Here is a 21,445-nt window from a genome sequence, read left to right as displayed (position 1 = left end):
GGAACAGGTTTCAAGAACATCTCAGACATGGCCAGGAAGGACTAGGGTAGAGGAGACCTGGCAGGAACCCCTACATGGCCCAGGTGGGGACGCAGGACAGCCCTGGCTCTGCTGCATGCTGAGCCTTGCGATGTGACAGCACGCGGAGGCTTTGAGGAGCCACATCCAAGACCTTGGTACTGCCAATACCAGGAAACATCCCTGGATGATAAGCCCAGGAGGTTCCTGCTCTTCACCCTCCACATCCCAGCAGCCAAGCAAGTCCCGAGGGCGAGCAGCCAGGGGTGACCAAGGAGCCAGACTCACCTTTCTGCGACTCGAAGAGGCTGTGCTGACCCAGCTGGGCCAGGAGAGGACTGCCGGCACTGGGGGGCTCGAGGTGGCTCAGGGGAATGTACGACGGGTAGAGGCCATTAGGCAGATGGGAAAAGCCTGCAGAAAATGGGAAACAGAAGAGGGAAACATGTTTCAGCCCAAGCAGCTTTGGAACGAACCCCGCGGGAGCACAGACTGTTGTGGCTGTCGGTCCCTTGCGTGCCAGGAGCGGCGGCTGCAGGGACGTGTGTGGCACCGCACACAGCCCATGGCGGGGTCCCCATTTGAGGTACCCGACTGCGGGTCCCCCAGCTCACCCCTCGCACCTCCGCGGGGCTCCCACTTTGCAGCCAGTGGGCTGCAAATGGAAGGTGCTTCTTTCTGAGCAGGGCCTTAAATCTGCAGGCAAAACGACCAAACCAACTGGCCGATAAGCTGCTTTATCACACGTGCAGCGACCTGTGGGTGAGGGCACTCCCCAACGCGCTTCCCGAGCAGCAGTAAAACCCTCTCGCCAACAGCTTTGCCAACACAGCCCGTCCCCGCGGCAGCTGCCCAGCGCCAGGTACGGGTTTTGGGGAAAACCTGAGAGCATCCTCCACAGCAGCTCACGCGAAGCATAGTTTCACGTACCCCAAACCAGCATCTTATCCCCGAGGAAGGCAAAACGGAGGAGAAAACCGGCTGCCTCCCCGGGAGCTGATACAAAAGCAGAGTGTCCCCAAGGCCCAGCTGCCAGTGGTCTGGATTATGTCCTGGACACTGGGGCCTCCTCCAGGAGCGGGGCCCCCTGCAACGTCCTCATGCAACTAATCATCAGCAGCATTTCATCAGTGAATACAATTACCGTAATAGTGGCAATAACACAAGATCTTGGCTACAGGCAAATTCTTCTGCAACACTGCCACCAAACGGCACCCGTGCAACACTACAAACCCCAGCACCGCAAGAACCAGCTTCCCAGTTGGTGCCATCATTTAAAAACGGATTCAAAGCCATCAGGAGAGGATGGAGGAGCCAGTCAAGCCCTCTGCAACCCTTCCCCCTTCCCACCACATCCCATTAGCAATCGACTTCCCCCAAATCCAACGATCCCGCTGAAAGCAACCAGGCAACAAGCTTGTCAGGAGTCCAGCATCCAACTGGATCAAAACAACATCCCACCAAAACCCAACGGGAGACAGAAGTTCAGTCCCTGAAGCTGCACGTGGAGCACCATCTGCGAGAGCTAGTCAATATTTCACATTATTTAGACAGCCGGGATCTCTTTCGCATACATGTTTGCATCCTGGCACATGTGCTTCACCGACGCGGTGCTCTGCACAGCTCCTGGCCCAGATCCATCGCCCGGCAGCTCCCGGCGGCATCACCCCCACACGCCAGCCCTCCAGCGGCAGGACCAGGGCAGCTGCTGTGCCCATAAAGTTCATTAAGCCCGTTCCCAGCAGGTAAAACTTGCCATTTAATCTTGTGCAGGGCGCTGTAAAGGCACCAAGTGTGCACACACGTTCACACCTCTCCTCAGTAACCCCAAAACCTTCATACTGGAGCATTTCCAAACACACTTTCTTATTCCAGGGCTGGAGAGCGCGGGGTAGCACCCAGGGGCACCTACCCCGGGTTCGCTGTGAGCAGCTCCGCTCCACGGCACATTTGCCTCCGCTGCGCCACCTCCACCGCTCCGGCAGGGCTGGGCTGGCGACCAGCCAGCGTCTGGAGCAGGAGCCACACATTTCCGAGGGAACGCGAGTCCCATCTGGCAGAGCACACGGTGGCAGCACGGCAAACCCCCTGCAGCACCTCATGCCACACCAGCCCGGCAGCCCCGGCCCCAGACATCCCCACATGAGCCCCTTCTCCCAGCGAGACCTCAATCCCAGCTGCAGCTGCTCCAGCAGGCGATAGCACTGGCACGGAGATTGCGGCAAGACCCATGTGCAGATGCCCACGGCATGTCCCTGTTTGCACATGGTGGAAGGACATGAAGCCACCTGCAGAGCCCCAGGAAGGGGACACGATCCAGCCCTGTCATCCAGCACAGGGACGCCTGCACGCAGTTAAGCTACTGGTACCCAAGGAGGCATTTTGGCACCAGTTACACTCCTGGTCCTACCAGGGCAGCTCCCTGCCTGTGGCATCTTATCCTGCCCAGGGATAACACAGGGTCAGCCCCAGCCCCAAATGCTCTGTAGCTTCCTCCACAACTAGCATTATCACATCCCACCGCTGGGATCCAGCCTCAGCCCGAAACTGCAGGAGGAGGAAGAGGAGTGGGAAGGTCAGCCAAAAGAACGAGGAGACGAGGACAAGGCAGACGAAATCCCCTCCGGCTGCTCAGCATAAGGCGAGCTGTCATAGAAACACAGAATAGTCTGGGTTGAAAGGGATCTTTAAAGGCCATCCAGTCCAACCCCCCTGACATGAGCAGGGACATCTTCAACCAGACCAGGTTGGTCAGAGCCCCATCCAACCTGACCTGGAATGTTTCCAGGGATGGGGCATCTCCCACCTCTCTGGGCAACCTGGGCCAGTGTCTCACCACCCTCATTGTAAAAATGTCTTCGTTATACTTAGTCTAAAATCCACCCTCTTTTTAGTTTAAAACCATTACTCCTCATCCTACCACAACTGCTAAAAAGTCTGTCCCCATCTTTCCTGTAGCCCCTTTAAGTCCTGAAAGACCACAACAAGGTCTCCCCGGCGCCTTCTCTTCTCCAGGCTGAACCCCCCCAACTCTCTCAGCCTGTCCTCACAGCAGAGGGGCTCCAGCCTCTGATCATTTTTCTGGCCCTCCTCTGGACCTGCTCCAACTGTCACAGAAGTTTTCCAGCTGCTGTGCTGGAGCAGCGAGCAGAGCGGTGACAAGCGGCTTTACGGACAGGTTCAGGTGAACAAGCTGGGGACCCTGCAGGGCAGTGTCACCACCCCAGCTAAGAAACACCAGCAGCAGAACCAAGCTGATGCCACCAGCCAAACCCCAAAGCCATCTTGCACCAGGCAGCCCTTCCCAGTGGCTCCAGCAGCACTGCTCCTGGGACAGCTGTAATCCCAGCATGGGGGCTCAAAGTCCATCCCAAAGTGTTGCGGGTGGGGAAACTGAGGCACGGGAGGATGCAAGGACCTGCCTGCATCACCCAGCAGCAAAACCAGAGAGCCACCTGAACCCCAGCCTCCGGTTTACCAGCAACGCTGTTTTCTCTTCCTAAATGCTCGGAGGGAGAAGCTGCCCAGGCTGTATTTACCTGGCCCGTTCCCCTGCCAGGAACCGGAGCTGGGGCAGGGAGGAGGGATCCGAGCCACAGCCTTCCTGGGGATGAACCCAATGCAAATCCCGCCCCGAGGCGCTGCCAGAGCATCCCTTCCTCCAGCAGCAACGCTGACGGGCTGGCGTAAGACTCGCACACAGCCCGAAACCTGCTGTCCCGCTCCCCCGGGCAGGACCTGGAGGTGATGCTGCTCCTTCATGCGCTAAGTAGCTGCATTTGCAGGAGGCGGCCGCGGGCAAGTCGGTCCCTCCTTGGATCTCCGTGCCAGAAAGCAATGCCAAGGGGAGAAACTCTACCGCAGTGAGCAACGCACAGCTCACCCCAACCATGGGCTTCTGCCAGGAGAAAGGGAGGGGAAAGGGGGAAACCACAACCATCTCCATCTGCCCGGGGCCAGAGCATTTGCTGAACCAGCGCAAGAACAGCTTCGCCCAGGGACACGCCGACAGGTCTGGGCAGGCTGAGCCACGCTCCTACAGCCGACTGCTTTCCCAGAGGCGGGCTGGCAGCACCGTGCGAGTCGGCAGCGCTGCCAGCACCAGACCGGCTGCGCCCCCCTTCCCTTCCCGGCCACGCCATGCCAAATCCGCGTGCCCATCACCGCTGCCTCTGGAAAGCCACCACCAACATGAATCCCATGCGGGCGCTTTGCCGCTGTGGGCACACATGATCCAAAGCAGCCCGGCTCGGAGGGTAAAAGGATTTAAAGGGCACAGAGATTGTACCTCGAGCCACCTTAACCCTGCAGGAAGGTGACAGCCAGCGGCCAAAATGCAGGTCCCTGCTCGGCTCCCCCTGCGATGCCCCAGTGGGTGTAGGGGACATAGGGGACAGGCACGGAGCAGGGACGCACACCCGTCCCCTCCTTCCCAGCTCCAAGATGAGCTGGTAAAACATACCTGCTTTGTACGATTGAGACATAAATGACTAAGGGCTGTTACTAGAGGAACTTGGTGGGTGCAGATGTGTCAGTCCAGTTGAAAACATCTTCTTCATCTTTGCTCAGCTCTCCAAAACGGCACGGGGCGGCGGGGGGGGAAGAGGTATGGCCGGGTGACTCACCACCGAGAGGGGATGTGACTGATGGGGAGATGAGATACCAGCGACCGCACAAACCGCACACCAAACGTCTGGAGGCCGGAGGTCGCGCTGGGGGAAGCGGCAGGGAAATGGGCCCCACGTGCTCAGCCCGCTCGGGGTTTGCCAAAAGCTCCCCGGGAGGAGAGAGCTGCCAGAAAACATCGCCTGGCCAAGGTGGCGACGGCGGGCGGGCGGGCGGGCGGACGAGCCCGCTGTGGAGCAGGCTGCCACGTGCCTCCCAGAGTTTTTAACCTGCGGGGTCTCCCCATCTTGGTCCCCCGGTCCCCAGGCCTGAAATTCAGCTCCAGCCAGACTGGTCGGCAGGAGTGGGACACGCTGGAGGGGACACGCTGGAGCTGAACGCATCTCCCCCATGTCATGGCTCTGGCGGACGAGCCAGGCTACATGCCTGAAGCGACATGTGTGTGTCTGCGCTGGGGCAGCTGCTCCATCCCAGCCCGGCTGCAGGCGACCGGCCAGCACCTTCACAGCATCCCTGTGCCACCTCCATGCCGGCTGGCGATCCAGTGCAGTGGTGACAGCTCACTTGGGCACCAACAAAGGGCCAAGGACAACAAGCAGGAGCAACGCAGAGACACCACTCAACAGGGAATTGCTACGCCAGCTCTGTTTTTTCCAAACCAGGGAGAAGCAGCACCCGCAAAGCCTCTGCTGGTGCCCAGGGATAGCTCTCTGGTCCCTGCCATCGCCTCGAAGGGAATCATGCAACACGACACAGCTGTGTGACCTGGTAGCCTGGACGGGCAAGCACTTTTTGACATGCGATACTAGTCAAAAAGTGAACCCCAAAGCCCATGGGCACGAGCCTTCTTTGCCCGAGAAGCCGCAGCCCCGTCACCAGAAAACCCGCGGCCTCCGGCACCCCGGGAGACGTGAAGTAACTCTCCTCCATCGGCCCTGTCTGCCCGTTACGGGTTTCTGCCACTTATGAAATATTTCCAACCGCCAGCACCTCGTCCCCTCCTCCCCAGGCCGTGATGGACGGACACGGTGCCAGGAAGCAGCCTGGCACCACCCAGCGCTGCACGAGGGGCTGTGGCCATGGAGGGGCTCGACCCAAAAAGCCTGGCCCTGCGGTCCTTCCAGCCCGAGCCCAGAGGGGCCAGGAAACACAGAGGCGAGGGTTTGGGTTTATTTCCACTGGATATTTTCAAGGCTGGGCAGCGGAGGGCGATTTGCAGCCCCTGCTGCAGCCGGGGTCTCTGCTGGGCTCCGGCACGTAGCAGGAGCCGCCGCCGCCCTTGGCTGGGAGCGCAGTCACCTCTTCCCCAGTCCAGTTCGCAGGCAGCCAACTGGGACACCAGTCCAGTCCACGAACGGCTGGATAAACACTTTACATCCTCACGACTCCCCTTTCCCCGCCAGGGAAACCGGGAGAAGTCCAAGCACAGAGAGTACTCGCCGTCCGCCAGCCCCCACAGGGTCCCCTCCCACCGCCACTGGCACGGCCGCTCTGCCAGCACCGCCTGCCCGTCCTCACCGGGGATCATCATCGCATCCCTGACCCTCTCCCGGCAGGAGCAGCAGCTTCCCAGGGCAAGGGGGGTGATTTTTTTAGGGCCCCCTCCCCCACCCCCGGCTCCAGCACGTACCTCCCCATCTGTGCCCCACGACACGGGGGCACGCAGCACGGCGAGGCACGGCCACAGCTATTTCTCACGCACGCAGTTATAGCTGCAAACAGCTGAGAGCCAGGAGTGCTGACAGCGTAAATCTTTGCCACCTCCTCCCTTGTCTGCTCGGGCGGCTCTGGTGACACCCCAGGCACCGGAGCCGCCTTGACTCCGTGCCACGCACGAGACGGCAGCGATACGAGCCCCCGAACACGCTGGGCTGAAACCAAAGCCCCCGGATCAAACGCGCCTGGGACCGCAGCGCTGGCCGGTCCCCGTCCCCGCAGCCCCAAGCCGCTGCCACCATCGCAACCCACCGCCCCAAAACCCGACCCTGCCGTATCTACACGCCGTGCTACGGGGCTGGCAGTTGCTTCAAAGCCTTAATTTACAGCCTCAATTCTCCGCTTCCCCTGAAGGCCTTCGATCTCATCCCCCGGATCTGGAGCAGCCAGATCAATTTAACTCCTCGTTTAATCTTCTAAGGGTCCCGGCGAGCTCGGAGACAGCATCCTCCGGCAGGGGGTCCATGCTCCCAGCCTTTGCCGGCTCGAACACCGCCGCGCCACTTTCCTTCAGCTGCGAAATCACTACCTTAAAAGCCAACGCGAGTTCCCCCCCCCCCCACAGCTCAGCGCAGCTCTCTATTGTTTCTTTTAATTTTATTTTATTCCACGTGGGAATCTGTGTCCAGGCTGCTTTATTTTTAAGTGGCTCTTGCTCAATATTTACTATTGCTCGCGGCTGCGTCAGCACAGGAACACCGTGCACTCCCTCCCGCCGGGTTTCCGAGGAGTCCTCCCGCAGCCAGCAGCACCCCGGGCTGATGCCGTGCCAGGATTTTAGCGCCCCGCTACCCTCGCAGTGAACCGCCCCGCTGCCGGCCCCCCCGCAGCCAAGGCACACCAAAGGGCACTGGGGTGTCTGCAGGGCTTCCCTGCCTCCGTGGAAAAAAAATACTATCATCAGGCTGAGCCCTACCGCTCACCTCCTCCTCACCCGGGAGCTGGAACAGCCCCAACGCCCCGGAGATGGCGGAGGAGGAGAAAATGGGAAGAAGTGGCTGCGAGCGCTCAAGGGATCGGTGCTCGCGCCCCGGCTCTGCCCCCGGCGTCCCGCGGACTCGGCTTCCACGGTGCAACAAAGCAAATGCAACCCCAGGTATCCCAGCGCTTCGGGGCTTGGGGCCACAGGAGAAGACACCGATGAGATGCCCTCAAGATCTCCCATGAGGTCGCTCCCCGCCTACTATGGGCACAGCCAGGCACAGTGACAGCGGGAGGAACCACCCAGGTGGGGACACAAATCCCTCTGGCAGAGGGAAGGTGGCTCTTCCTCCCGCTGGAGGGGCCAGGACAGAAACCACCCCACTGGGAGCCTTGACATGATGCACAGCCGATCTGCAGAGCCTGAAACACACGGTCCGGGAAGCACGGACCCGGTCCCACGTTAATCCTGACGCACAACCACTCGAACCTGTGTCAACGCTCCCAGGTCACTGTTGGGTGCTAGAGCAGAAGCGTCTCCTCTGCGTCCCCAGCCTGAAATCCCCCACCACATCGGATGTCTCTCCCTTTCCGCCGGCATAATTAAACCTCACACCCCAACGGGGGCCCACCAGAACCTCCAGGCGCTCGCTACGGAACCACACAGCTTTCCTCAAATAACAAGGAGCAACTCGGTGGTCTCTTCAGCTCCACATTTACTAGGATGCTGTATGGAAATGAAAAAACATTAAGTCTAACTCTCAAACTGATTAGCAGAATCCCCAGGAACGCAGAAACTGGCTGCTAGATTGTAGACTTGCCTTCCCCTCCTGATTTTCTAGGGCAGCATCAAAACGTCTTTGCTCTGGTCCACCCTTCATCACGGTGAAGACCCTCCAGCCACTGGTGGCCAGCACAAGGGGCCCCAGGGCTGACTCTGCTCCTGGCACTGGGCGCTGGCTTTCACTGCAGGTGCTCCCCCTCCTTCTTACGCACGGTAATTTAACACACCCTATTTTTTTATATTTCTTTATATTTTTAAACACCCAAACTCCGTACAGAAGAAGCGATGCAAACAGGCGAGCCCCCCCACCCCCAGCCAAGCCCTGCCCGCACAATTAACCCAACGACACCCACGCACTGGCTCTGAGCCACTGTCCCGTGCCTTCGTTAGAAAAAAGCTCGTTACCCCTCGCCAGGAGAGCTACAGGCGCTGGGTGGGGGGAGTTCTTGTGGGATGGCACGGGTGCCGGTCCCCACATCACCTGCACGGAGTGAGTGCCTGCCAGCAGCAATTAAATCAGCCTTCAAAGAGAGATCCCAGCTTTCCCAGCGCCATTAGCCCGTGCCCCGGAGGGAACACGGTCTATTTTCAGCCACAATGACTTAAGACCAGGTCACCAGCAGGTTAAATGGGACTGTGCAGCATTATCTCCCTGCCCTCCCATTGAGAAATTAAACACGGCTGGGCGATGGGCAGCCGCCAGCCCTGCGGACGCACGCCGGGGTGCCCATCGGAAGGTAAATGCCACCTGCCCTTTCCTGCCCTCGGCTTCCCATGGCCAGCTGCGGCCACCCGCTGCCCTGGCTGCCTCCCCTCTGCCTGGGGTGGTGGGTCACCGTGGGATTGCCCCTGGGTTTGTCCCTGCCTGTCCTCCTGTCCAGCACCGTGAGGACCGTCCCCACCATGCCCGTGCCCAGGCGTGCTGGAAGGAGCCTCAGCACCCCGCCGTTCTCCAAACCCGAGCCCACACGGTGCCAGACCGGGGCTGCTCATCTCGCCCCCTCCTCCAGATATCAGGTGGCCCGACGGCGAGTCCCCAAGCTGGGCACTGCCCCAAGCCACGGGTTTCACCAGGGTTTCACCAGAGAGGTGGCATCTCCCCACCAGAGAGGTGGCATCTCCCCATGGCAGCTCAATCCGCTTTGGAGGGAGGGGCCGTCACCGAAACCCAACCAGCCACCCCACCGCGAACATCTGGCGGGGAGGTGGCAGCTGGACACGGGTTTGTTTTGCCTCCCGGGCCCCCGCCAGGCGCAGTCAGCACGAGCCGGGATGACTCAAAGCCCTGGGAGACGCGGGCCCCGTCGCTGCTTATTTTAAACCTCCTTGTTTGCAGAGCGGCTGCCGCGGCTCAGCGCCTCTCGGGGCGCCTTACAAAGGGGGGTGGCACTCCAAGGGGAAACTGAGGCACGGGTACAGCACCCCGATCGGACCTGAACGCCGCAACACCAATGTCTGCACACTCAGTGAGCAGCCTGCGACCAACACACAACACGGGGAGCTGGGCAGCAAGAGGGGACCTGCTCCAAAAGACATCCTAGAGTGAGGACATCACCGATGACCCAACCGAGCCCGATCAGCTCCGGCTTTGTGTCTCCCACTCGGCCAGGTCAGGGCGAGAGCGCGGTGAAGCCAGAGGCGCCCGCCTGCACCCTCCGTGTGCCACGGGGGGGACGCATCCCTCTGCCAGAGTCCAGCGCTGACCTCCACAGCACCCGCAGGGACCAAAACCACCCCGGGAGAAATTCAGCAACGGGCTGCAGACATTGGGGGGGTGGAAGAACGAGATCCGCAGATGGAGCACGATCCCATAAGCCTCTTTTCCTTAGGAAACCAGGCTCGAAAGCTCAGCCTGTGCCCAGCCTCTCCCACCGACCTTTTTCCTTCCAGAGGCTCCTGCCCTCCCCGCATCCTCCTGAACATCAGCCCACGCCACCTTTTCTGCACCAAAAAAAGCGCCGAACCACGAAGCAAAGGGGTCTCCGCGGCCAGCAAACGCCCAACGCCACACATCTCCCTGCCGCCGATAACGGGAGATAAATGCAGAGGCAAATATTATGGCGGCGCGGTTTAATTCCTGATGAATTATGCAAATCCGTATTCAAATTGAAGCGCAGCCCTTGGGCTCTTGACAAATTGCCAACCTGGCCCCGCTGCCACAAGGCAGAGACCCCCAGGCCTCCGTCAGGCGAGGCGCTAGATGGATGCCCTATATACGTACACACACACACACATACGTGTCTGCACATCTCAAATGGGGAGACCGAGGAGCACCTGCAAGAACGATTCAAGAGTGACTTTGGCATTTCTCCTTCCTCCCTGCTGCCTTCAGTGCGGCCAGGGAAAGCCCCCGAGCTCTCCTGCCCTCCACAAGATGGAAGCGGCTTGGGTTGACAGCAAGATTCAAAGCAGGGAAAGAGATAAAATTCACCGTGGTTGGGGCTGGGAGGGAGGGGAGGCAGAGGGGAGCGCCTAAAAGGCTTGTGCCAATATGAAACGTCAGCCCCTGAATCGAAGGAAAAGAAGATGCGTCCACAGAACAGTCACAGAGAGGGCTCAGCTGATGGAAGTAGGAATTTCCGATCCCGCACAAACCGTGCACATCCACTAAAAGCAGCAGAAGAATCGCCGCTTTGTGTCGCTAATCTCATTAGGGAGAAAGCCCGGCTGTAGCGTGGGGATTGCTAAGGGAAACCCCGGCACGCCGGGCACACCGGGAGCGCGGAGCCCGGGAAAGGAGTGCTGGGCTCTCACTGGCACCCGGGAACGTGCCCAGCTTTGCTCCCCTGCCCGGACCTTTACTTGACAGATCACCATCCGCTTGGCTTGCGTGTGACACGGCATGTGGGACGTCTCCCCACCCAGCAGACCAGGACACAAAACACCAAAAATTACACACTTCGCACGGTGATAACACGGGGGCTATTTCCTTCACACCCCGCTACCGGCACCGCCTGCAAGCAGCACAGAGCCGAATCCCTCCAAAACCCTCCCTTCCCATGCACGCTGGCCATTCCAATTATTTTATTTTTTTTTTTTTTTAAATTAAAAGCAATTAAACCGAATGTTTTACAAAGCTTATTCAAGCCACCGGGGGTTCGGCCAAGAAGGGATAGGGGGCAGAAAGGGAAGCACGGGCGATACATCTAACCACCAAACATAAAAAAGGCATCTTCGCCCGCAGTAACGCGGCAGGGTAAGATGGATGGCAGCTGAAGAGCCACCTTTGCAGAAGTTGCCAGGGATACAGACCCAGAGAGACGGGGTCGACTACTTAAAATCTTCATTATTCCCCTTAAAAAGGCACATCTTCTCCCAAACATGCCGCACCGCTCCTTCCCTTGCTCCGAGCCCACCATGTTCAGCTCGCCTGCCTGCATCCAGCTCCTTCAAAATGGCTCTTTGGCCACTGCTACGCCGGCAATAAAAATTTATTCCCAAGGTCACTTCCATCCTTTCGCCACTATTTCAAGTCTCGCCGGATTTAAACAAAAACCCAGCCTCAGATATACCAAGCCCGCCCCCCCCACCCCTCCCCCCCCAGCCCCCTTTCTGCCCATCCCCTCCCTGATTTAGAGATACCGAACTCTCAACCACCTTTCGCTTCCCATAACCGTCAGCGGCAACAGCTGGAGAGGAAAAAACGGAGCATATTGTGCGCCCAACAGCTGATCCTGGCGGCGTGGGGAGGGAGCCCAACTGTCACTGTCACCGCCGCGGCGCTGCCGTACGGCAGGGCTCCCGCCGCCCCGTCCTCCCCAGCCAGCGCCGGTCGGGGTAAAGGGTTCCCGCGGTTGCCGTCCCCTCGGTGTTAAAGTGCTGGAGGGACGCGAACGATAAGCCGAAGATAAAACAGCAGGGATAAATAAAGATAAAATAGATAACTAGAAGGGAGAGACGGCGGTTTTTCCCCAGGCGGTGGGTGCGCGGCAACGGCTGCGGACACCCAGCTATGCCATCCCAGAAACGCCGGGCTGGGAGGAAACGCGGGGACGAGGAAAACCCCCAAATCCCCACGGCCAGGGCAGCACCGGAGCGCTCCCTGCCCAAACTTTGCTTTTTAAAGAGCATCCCCAGCGGGAAAAGCTAGCAAGGGGCTGCGGCAGCTGGATGCAGCAGGGAGCTGGGGGCTGCCCTCGGCTCCCCCCCCACCCCCGGCCCTGCACCAGTTCCTGAACCGACCGTTTTCGGGAGGGTTCAGGGCCCGCCACGCTCTCCGTTTCGGCAGCCAGGCAGGACAAAGCGTGCCCTTGTCCTCGGCACCTGGAGCAGGCGATGCTGGACGGCATTACCCAACCCAGACCAACGTCTCCTCGCCCCGGCAAGGCGGCTTCGTGTCAGCACATGCCGGGCTGGCCCCGCTTCCCGCGCCACCCCCCGCCCCGAGCTTTAACTGGACCAGTTTTAGTACACGCTGGAAAAACACACACGGAGCCTTGTTTCAACTCGTCGGGCGCGAACCCCAGCTAAAGGAGGTGATCCAACACCCTCCCGCCGGCGGCAGCCGCAAGGCGCTCACCTGGAAGGCTGCCCTAACGACGTTAATTCCCCTTAACAATGTTCATTTCCATATTCATCAGAAGATGGTGAAACGACAAGACGGGGGGTTATTTACTATATAATTATAAACTAATTTCAGCGTTACCCTGGGTTATCCTAGGCAGGAGATCTAAAATTTCCCTTACGAAAGCCCTGCTCTGCTAACCACGTCTGCAGCGAGATTAATTCCCGGCGATTTCCATTTCTCCAACAGCTGCTGTGCTGGGAAAGAACGGGAGCCTGTGCCCAATGCCGGGGACATGCCCGGTGCCCCGTGCCGTCCCCGGCTAGGGTTTCTTTCTAGCACCGGCACATCCTCCGGATCCAATTTTCACTGGCACGCCATCGGTCGGGGCTGGGACCGGTGGTTGTCCAACCCCACCAAGGAGACTCGGGGGGGGCTGGGTGGGGGGGCAAGGCTCGCTCGGGGTGGGAGAAGGGCTGCTAGAAACCAGGCTAATAAAGCACATCTCTGCCGGCGCCGGGCACCAGAGACAGGGCCAGGCTCCCCCGGTTCCGCTGGGGAAGGTATTAGAAACCCAAACACAGCGGAAGATCCCGCTGGACCTTGCTCCGAGCAAGTTTACATCGCCACATTGGCCCCTGGGCTCCCGTCCGTGGGCCGAGGCCAGCGTCCCACCACCAGCTACCACCACTCGGGACGGGAACTTCAACCGGGGGCCAGAGGACAGGGTGGACAGTCCTTCCCACCCCTCCTGAAGGATGGAGATGCCACCCCACCCGACCACCAGGACCTTGGGGAAACCACCAGGACACGAGGGAGAAGACTCCCCAGCACCTCAGGAGCGCCTGGTGGGAGACTCCCAAAAATGCAGAAGCTCCGGAGCTGCATGGACATCACCCAACGTCCGAGCTCTTCCTCCACCCCTGGGATGCCGGGTGTAAACGGGAGCGAGCGAGGGGTCGGGGGACAACATCCCTGCCCGGCGCAGCATCCCCTCCCGGAGCCCTGCCGGGACAAGCATTCCGGCTGCTCCGCCTGAAAACACGCATCAAAATGCATCTCGTTTCGCCAGGGCCCCAAGGGAGGAGAAACATCTCCCCAGGCAGGTCTCTGGCCCGTCCACATTCCTCCCTCCCTCCCGCAGCCCCTGCCCCAAGGAGCCCCCCACGCTCAGCCCCTCGCACCACCCCCTGGGCGGGCAGGGAAAGGGGGGGAACGGCGATTTCAAGGGCCATTAAACACCCACGGTATTTTTCCTCCCAGCATCAAAACGTGACCAAAAAAAAAAAAAAAAGAGCCGCCTGGAACCACAGCCACAAGCCCAGGGCTGGCCCAGGAGCCCCGTCCTCCCCAGTCCGGCTACTGGGAGGAGATGGGCACGGTTGGGTCCGTCGGCGTTATCCCGGCGTCTCCCACCAGCGAAGGGATTTTAGCGGGGATAGAGTTCGGATGAGCAAATTGTGCTGCTGCTGGCACGGCCGGTGGCAAGGCCTCCTCTGCAAAACCTGCCGGCTCAGCAGAAGCACAATTTTGCCATTATAAGGATGGCTACAGTGGGATTTTGCTGGCACAGCAAAGCTATCCTGGGCAGGGGGGGGAAGATTTCTTTTTTTTTTTCTTTTCTTTTTTTTTTTTTCCCTACGCTCCTACCTGGCCCAGCTGTCTGGGCAAACAATTCTCCCCGGGCACAGCGGGCCTGGAAGCAGGGATGGGCTCCAATCCGCCTTAAATCCCTGCATTCGAATGCACACGCTAAGGTGGAAGGGGGAAAGCAAGCAAGCAAGCAAACCAAAATCTCACACACCCCCTCCCCGAGCCCCCCCGCGGCCTGACAGCCCCTGCTCTCGGGCTGGATTTAACGCAAAGCCAGCTCCGCTCGTACAGGTGCGTCCCTTTTCCCAAGCGCCGGAAACTGTTTCTGAAGCATATTTTAATGGAGAAAAAAAAAACAAACAAAAAAACCCCCAAAAAAACCCCAAAACAACTAGGCATCCTTTTATACAAACGTGGATCTGTTCAGGTAGCGCCCCCCATTACGCATCCCACCCAAGAAAGGATACCTCAGTATACGGCAAAAAGCAGATTTTTATTATTATTATTACTATTTTAAACTCAAGAGGATATTATTATTTTTTTTCGCATGTGGACGGTATTCGCTCGCAGGCAGGGACACGGTCCCATCGCAGCCCTGCGCAACTGAAATCACGAATCCCGGGAGCTGCCCAGAACCAGGCGCCCACCGTGGGATGGAGCCCGGACCGGGACACTCGCTGAGGACCCAGAGACGGTGGGGAAGGGAAGGAGCAAACCTATCAACCCCCCCAAAATTTCCAGCCGCAGACCAGAGCAAGCTCGGCCGCCCGACTCCAGCAACTGCAAAAAAGCACCGTCTTCCCGGCGAGCTCGGCCGCTGCCAGGGACGAAATTCCATTGCGAACAGTCACCATCCTCCGCCATCCCTCGGCGGGGTCCCCCTCGGGAGCACCCTGCTGCTCCCCAGCCCCCCCCCCCCGGCCCTCCTGGGGGGACAGGGACGCGGCGGTGGCCGAGCATCCGCAGCCCCCGTGGCCGGCTCCTCTCCCGCCTCGGCCGCCCGCTCACTCCTCCCTCCGCGCTCCCAACAAAGGGGCTTCTGTCCCCCATCCCCGTGGCCACCAGGGAATAGAAACCCCCTCCCCGGGAAGAGCAGGGGGTCTGGGGGCCGCTGGCCGCAGCCCAGGCAGAGCCCGGATTCCGCCGTCACGGCTACGGGAAAAGCGAGAGGAGGGTGCCGGCGATAACTGGATCCTCAAATATGGCCAATCACGCTATTTTTACAGGGGCGTATTTATTTTAGGAGGACGCTGGGACGGAGTCAAGACTCTCTTTCTTCAGCCCGGCGGTATTTAAGGATCGGTTTGAACTGGCTCTATTTAAAGGCTTCGCCTCCTGCCCACTTTTTCTTAACCCCTTGCACGAGGGCTTTGCTTCCCACCCCTCCTAAAAACCCAAAACAACCCCAAAAACAACCCCACAACAACAAAAGCCACCACCGCACCAACATCGACACTGCAAACGCAAACCTACAAAGGGCCCCTCCGTAGCAGGAAGCAATCGTCATTTCAAACGATATTGTTAAAGCCATAAAAAAAACACAACAATAATAATAAAAAAAAAAAATCCCTGCCTATCCCGCTGCCGCGGTGTAATGGAAGTTTCGATTGTTAATTGTACGTAGCTTTTTTTAACGCAGTTGGGAACAGCCACACCGAAGCCGATCTCTCGGAGCGAGCTTTTGCCAGCCACTATCCCGGAGAACGCACGGGAGCAAGCCGGGAGCCACCGAGGGGCAGGCGGGGATGGGGGGGAGTGGATTTCAAAAATACTTCAGAAAGAGGAAAATAAAAATAGTAAGAACACGTTTAAAAAAATAATAATGGGAGGGATCACAAAACACATTCCCTCTGTGAAGGGCCCCAAATCCAGCAGGAAAGCTCTCGGATGGCGGCAGGGAGCAACACGGCGTTCGGCTCGGCCGGAGCTCCGCGCCTCCCTGCCCGGATTTCAGGGAAGCACCAGAAAAGGAAACTTTGGGAGGGGAAATAACAGGAGGGAAAAAAAAAAAAAAAAAGGGAAAAAAAAACTATCACCCAATAAAAAAAAAAATCAACAACAACAACAAAAAAAAAAAAAGAAACAACCCGCACTTGGTTTGGCTTGAGATTGTCCAGACAAATTTTTGCAGAGATTGCGTTCTGCTTTTGCAGGAGGTGGAGGGGGCGGGGGGGGGGGAGAAAAAAATACCCAGGACAAAAAAAAAAAAAAGGGGGGGGGGGGGGGGGGGGAGAAAAAAAAAATAAAAAGACAGACAAAAGGGAAGGAAAAAAAGGTGTCTGCCCATGTGCTGGGCTTCACAGCCTTTCGCTTTACACCTCTCCTCTTAGCACCTGGGAAATTGGCACTGCCACCTGGTCTGAAACTAATAAATCTTTTTTTTTTTTTTTTTTTTTTTTTCCTTCCCCCCCCCTCGATTCGGGCTGCTTCCTTCTCTGCAGATGTTGGCAATCAGGTTTGCAAATTTCAAAGTCATTCAGCCCGGGCGGCTGGGAGAAAAGCAGGTTTATTATTGCAAAACCTGTCACCCTCCCAAACGCCTAAAGTAAACTCCGAGTCACCTCTCCACGCCCAGGGGAAAGAAAAGGGGAAAAAAAAAAATAAAAAAATAAAAATAATAGAGGCAGAGAGGGAAATCAAATGGTCGGGAATCCTTCCCGTCCTCCCAGGCTAAGCGTGGTGGCTTCCCGGCAAAACAGCGTCCGGACTCTGCGTTAACCCACCCTGCGAGTGGCTGGGAAAGGGAGCTCAGAAAAGGGGAAAAAATAAAAATCCCTCCAAAAAAACGAAGTAATTTAAGCAAATAAATAAATATCTGACTGTGGAAAAAAAAAAATAATAAGCCCGGTACATTTCAAAGTCTGCTTGCCTTTTTTTTTTTTTTTTTTTTTTTTAAATGGAAAGGCAGCCGTGCGGCTGCTCGGGGATGGAGCACATCGAGAAGGAAAAAAAAAAAATACAAGGAGGGAACAGCCCCTGCGTGGAAGTTTTGTTTGCAGGCTTAAAAAATAATAACAACCCAGGAAAAAAAAAAAACAAAACACACACAAAAAAAAAATCACCAAAACCCGCAGCGCCGGCAGCGCTGCCCGGCAGCGGCAGGGACCGGGCTGCACCGCCCGCCGCGCCGGGGAATCACCAAAACTGCCCCTTTTCGACCCATTTTCCCAGCCCGAGGGTGGTTTTTCTGCCCGGCCGCGGGGCAGCGCAGCCCCTTCCCCCACGCCCCGATCCGCGCCTCTCCCGGCGCTCCCGAAAATCGCCATTTATTCCACAAAACAGCCGCAGCCGCCTCCGCGGGGATTTTCCTCGGTGCCAACAAAACCGTGCACTGGGGGGGACTTTTACCGGCCAGGAGCGATTTTTTCTCCCCATTCCCCTGTTATTTTTTCCCCACGTTCCTCTATTTTTTCTCCATTCCCCTATTTTTTTTCTTCGTTCCCCTGTTTTTTTCCCTTTCATTCCCCTATTGAATTTTTTCCCTCATGCCCCTATTTCATTTCTTTCCCTCATTCCCCCGTTTTTTCCCCCATTCCCGTTTTATCTTTTTCTCATTGCCGTTTTTTCCCCCTTCCCCTATTTTCCTCTCATTCCCCTATCCTTTTTCCTCATTCTATCTTTTTTCTCATTCTCCTATTTTTTTCCCCTTCATTCCCCTATTTTATTTTTTTCCTCATTCCCCTATCTCCTCATTCCCTTTATTTTTTTCCCCATTCCCCTCTTTTATTTTCCCCCCATTATTGTTTTTTTTTTTTTTTTTTTTTTTTTCCTTCGAATGAAAAACCGGGATAGGCAGAAAACCCTCGGGAAAAACACGCGAAAAAGCTGCAACCATCCATACATATATTAAAAAAAAAAATAAAATTATTTTTTTTGTGGCGCTTAAAGCCCGGCCGGCTGCGGGGGTCGGCAGGGGAGGGAAGGCGGGGAGTGGGGGGTCCGGGGGGGGTCCGCGGAGCCTTACCCGGGTGGGAGTGGAGGCTGATGCCCGATGCGAGGAACTTGCCGGGCTGGAGGGCGGCGGGCAGCCCGGCGGCCATGGGCCCGGCGGCGGGGGCCAGGCGGCCGGTGGCTCCCAGGCGGTGGCTCTCCATCGCCAACCCGGAGAGCAGCGGAGGGGGGCCGTGCACCGAGCGGGGGGGCCCGAAATCTCGGCCATCCATCATCCACTCGCCGGCTTCCAGGAGTCTCCCGGATCGCTGTCGGTGCCCGCCACCGCCTTCCCCCCCCACCCCCCCCCCTCCCGCCCCCCCCCACCCCCCTCCTTCTCCTCCTCCTCCTCCTCCCCCAAAAAAATCAGATGGTTTTCAAAAATAAGGCGTCCAAGCGTCCCATGGCGCGGTGCAGGGAGCCAGCCCCGGCGCGGCGGTCTCGGCGCTGCCTGCAAGAGAGAATGGGGGGGGGGGGGGGGTTGCGGGTGAGCCAACCTGCCCCGACCCCCCCCACCCCAAAAAAAAAAAAAAACCCCAAAAAAACCACACACCCCCCCAAAAGAAAAAAAATATATCCCCCCCCCCCCAAAAAATCCCACCCTTCACCTTCCCGGGGTGTGTGGGGGGGAGAAAGGGTAGGGAAAAAATAATAATAATCCAAGGAAAACTTGTGGCAAAGGGCGGAAAAAAATTGTTAAAAGTGTTTAGAAATATTTAAAAAAATATATATAATAAATGCCTTTTTTTTTTTTTTTTTTTTTTTTTTGAAAAAGGGTTTAAATTTGTCACCCGCAGAAGCGGAGCGCGGCCGCGGAGCGCAGCGCTCGCAGCCCGGGACCGGCGGGGGAAGCGGCACCTCCCCGGAGCGCGGGAGAACACACACACACACACACAAAAAAAAAAAAAACCCTAAAACAACAAAAATCCACCCTCGTTTTCCTCTTTTTTCAATTTTTTTTCCCTCCGTGGGGCTGCCGTACCCCGCCGAAAGCCGCCCCGGCGGCGGCGGCATTGCTTCCCCCGGCCCCGTTTTTCGCTTCTTTTCCCCCGTTTCCCAGGGCTCCAGGGCGGGGGTGGGTGGGTTTTTTTTGTGTCGTCGTCCCGTCCCCCCCCCCCCCGTTTTTCTTCCCAGCGCCTTCCCCCCTCGGGAAAACAAAACACGTATTATTTCCCGACAGAGCGGGGGAAAAAAAAAATATATATATATATAAAAAATTAAAAATATATATATAAAAATACATGTATTACTTGTAGCCTGATGAAAGGATTTCCCCCCCACCCCCGCCCGTCGGGTTTTGCACCGGGATAGGGAGAAATAATAAACACAGCGGGGAATAAGGTGCGCTTTTCTCTCTCCCCCCCCGCCCCCGCACCCCCCCGGTGCCGGAGCCCCGGGAGCCTCCGCTCCACCCCAGCCCCGGCTCCGCGCCGAGGGAGGATTAACGACAACCAAATTTAAAAGAAAAGGGGGGAAAAAAAAAAAGGGTGGGGGGGGATGTAAAATAATAAGAAAAATCCCACCGCTTTGTGGTTTGGTTTTGTTTTTTTTTTTTTTGGGGGGGTGTTAATTTATTTGGGTGAAATTTAAAAATTAAACGCTGCCTGCGTGGCTGAGCGGGGCGAGTCGGGAGCGGCCGGATCGCGGCTTGTAAGTACTTAAAAAGGCGGGGGGGGGGGGGGGGGGGGAGGAATGAAAAAAAAATGGCTAAAAAGGGGCAAAAAGCAATATGGGGATGGGGCGGGGGGGGGGGGGGGGGAGAGGACGCGCCGCCCCCGGGGACACGGAGGGGGGACACAGGGGGACCCGGGGAGGGGGGGGACACAGGGGGACCCCGTTCCTACCTCGGCGCGGTCAGACCGCCTGTTCGCGGGGCATGGCGGTGCGGGGCTGGGGCGGGGGGTGCCGGCTCGCCGCCCTGCCCGCCGCCCGGCTCCGCTCCGCTCCGCTCCTCAGCGCGGGAGGGACGCGGCGGCGGCCGCGCCATGGAACGGCGGGGCCCCGCCGAGCTGCAGCATCGCCACCACCGCCACAGCCACCACCACCACCCCCCCCCCCGACCGGCCCCGCGCGCGGCTCGGCGGCGCTTAAAAAAAAAGGAGGAAAAAAAAAAAATTTAAAAAAAAAAATAATGAAAAAAAAAAAAGGGAGCGCGGGGCGGGCGGGAGGGAAAAAAAAAAAAAAAACGAGGGGGAGGGGGGGGAAAAAAAAAACGGCGGCGCCGGGGCTATGAAACACGCATTGTTCTCGGCGCGGCCGGCCCGCCCGCGGCGCCCCATTGGTCGGGCGAGCTGCCACTCAGCGGTGGGTAAACAGGCGGCGGTTTCCAGGCCCCCCCTCCCCGCTCGCCCCGCCCCGCCCGTGAGGCGCTCCCGCCGCCGTTTCCAGGCCCCCCCTCTCCTTCCCTCACTCACTCACTCACTCTCCCGCCCGGAGCCGGCGGCGGTTGGCGGCCGCCGCGCCGCGACCCGCTCGCGGGAAGCGGCCTCGGGTGTCCCCCCCCCCGGCTTTGGGGAAGCTGTCGGAGGGGGGGAGGAGCCCACCCCCCGTTCCCTTCATTATCTGTGGGGGTTAAATCCTTCTGCCCGCCCGCCCTGACAGGCCCGGGCTGAGGGACGTGAGGCCCCCCCCACCCCGTCCCGGGCGGGCCCGGGCTGAAGGGACGTGAGGGCCCCCCCGCCCCGGGCTGGGCCGAGCTGCGCTGAGGGGGAAGTGCCGCCGGGCCCTCTCCCACGGCCTCGCCGCGGACAAAGCGGCCTTTCACGGGCAGGGGGGGAGGCTGGGCGGGGGGGAGAGGGCCCCCTTCCCTCCCTTGCGGGCCCCGCCCCCCCCAAAAATTTAAAAATAGGGTGAAAAGGAAGGCGGCGGGGTGGGGCAGGAGACACCACCCCCCCTCCTCATTTAACCAAAACTCCGCTTTTTCCAGCTGCGCGCGAGAAACGGGCGGGAGAAGTCGCCGGGGGGGGGGAGGCACGGCTCCCTCCAGCGCTGCCCGCCCGGCCTTGGGTTCTTCCCCGCCGTCCAGACCAACTTTTACTTATTTTGGTTTTTTGTTTGTTTTTGTTTTTTTTTTAATTTCTAATCTGTTTTTCCTTTCTACAGCCAGCCCTGAGCAGCGCCGAGCGCTGGTGGGGGGGGGGGAGCGGACACCCCATGGCTGCCAACACCCCCCCCATAGAGCCTCCCAATCCACCGCCCCGCTGCTTTATTTAATTAAAAAAAAAAATCGGCTTTTATAACGAAGGGGGGGAGGGGAAAATCTAATTTAATCCCGGTATAAATTAAAAAAAAAAAAAAATAAACCATCACACACACACACACAACCCCCCCCCCCCCCACGTCCCCCGGGGGAA

General features: G+C 58.3%; 1 protein-coding gene across 4 annotated transcripts in view; it reads right to left on the bottom strand.

Annotated features, from left to right (window-relative positions):
• TNRC18 (trinucleotide repeat containing 18) overlaps positions 1–20,167 on the bottom strand; it is a 59,265-nt gene extending 39,098 nt beyond the window's left edge. For all 4 annotated transcript variants that reach the window (XM_063343316.1, XM_063343319.1, XM_063343320.1 and 1 more), the window contains exons 1-3: positions 19,937–20,167; positions 18,127–18,543; positions 307–432 (exon numbers count right to left, since the gene is read on the bottom strand). In XM_063343316.1, the coding sequence (XP_063199386.1) occupies positions 307–432; positions 18,127–18,328 (328 nt within the window). In that variant the 5' untranslated portion in view covers positions 18,329–18,543; positions 19,937–20,167. The remainder of the gene's footprint in view (positions 1–306; positions 433–18,126; positions 18,544–19,936) is intronic.
• Positions 20,168–21,445: the final 1,278 nt, after the last annotated feature.

This window comes from Chroicocephalus ridibundus, chromosome 8, assembly GCF_963924245.1.
Source record: "Chroicocephalus ridibundus chromosome 8, bChrRid1.1, whole genome shotgun sequence".
Classification (NCBI taxonomy): Eukaryota; Metazoa; Chordata; class Aves; order Charadriiformes; family Laridae; genus Chroicocephalus; species Chroicocephalus ridibundus.
Note: the sequence above shows the minus strand (reverse complement) of the source record. Positions and strands in the feature narration are given on the sequence as shown.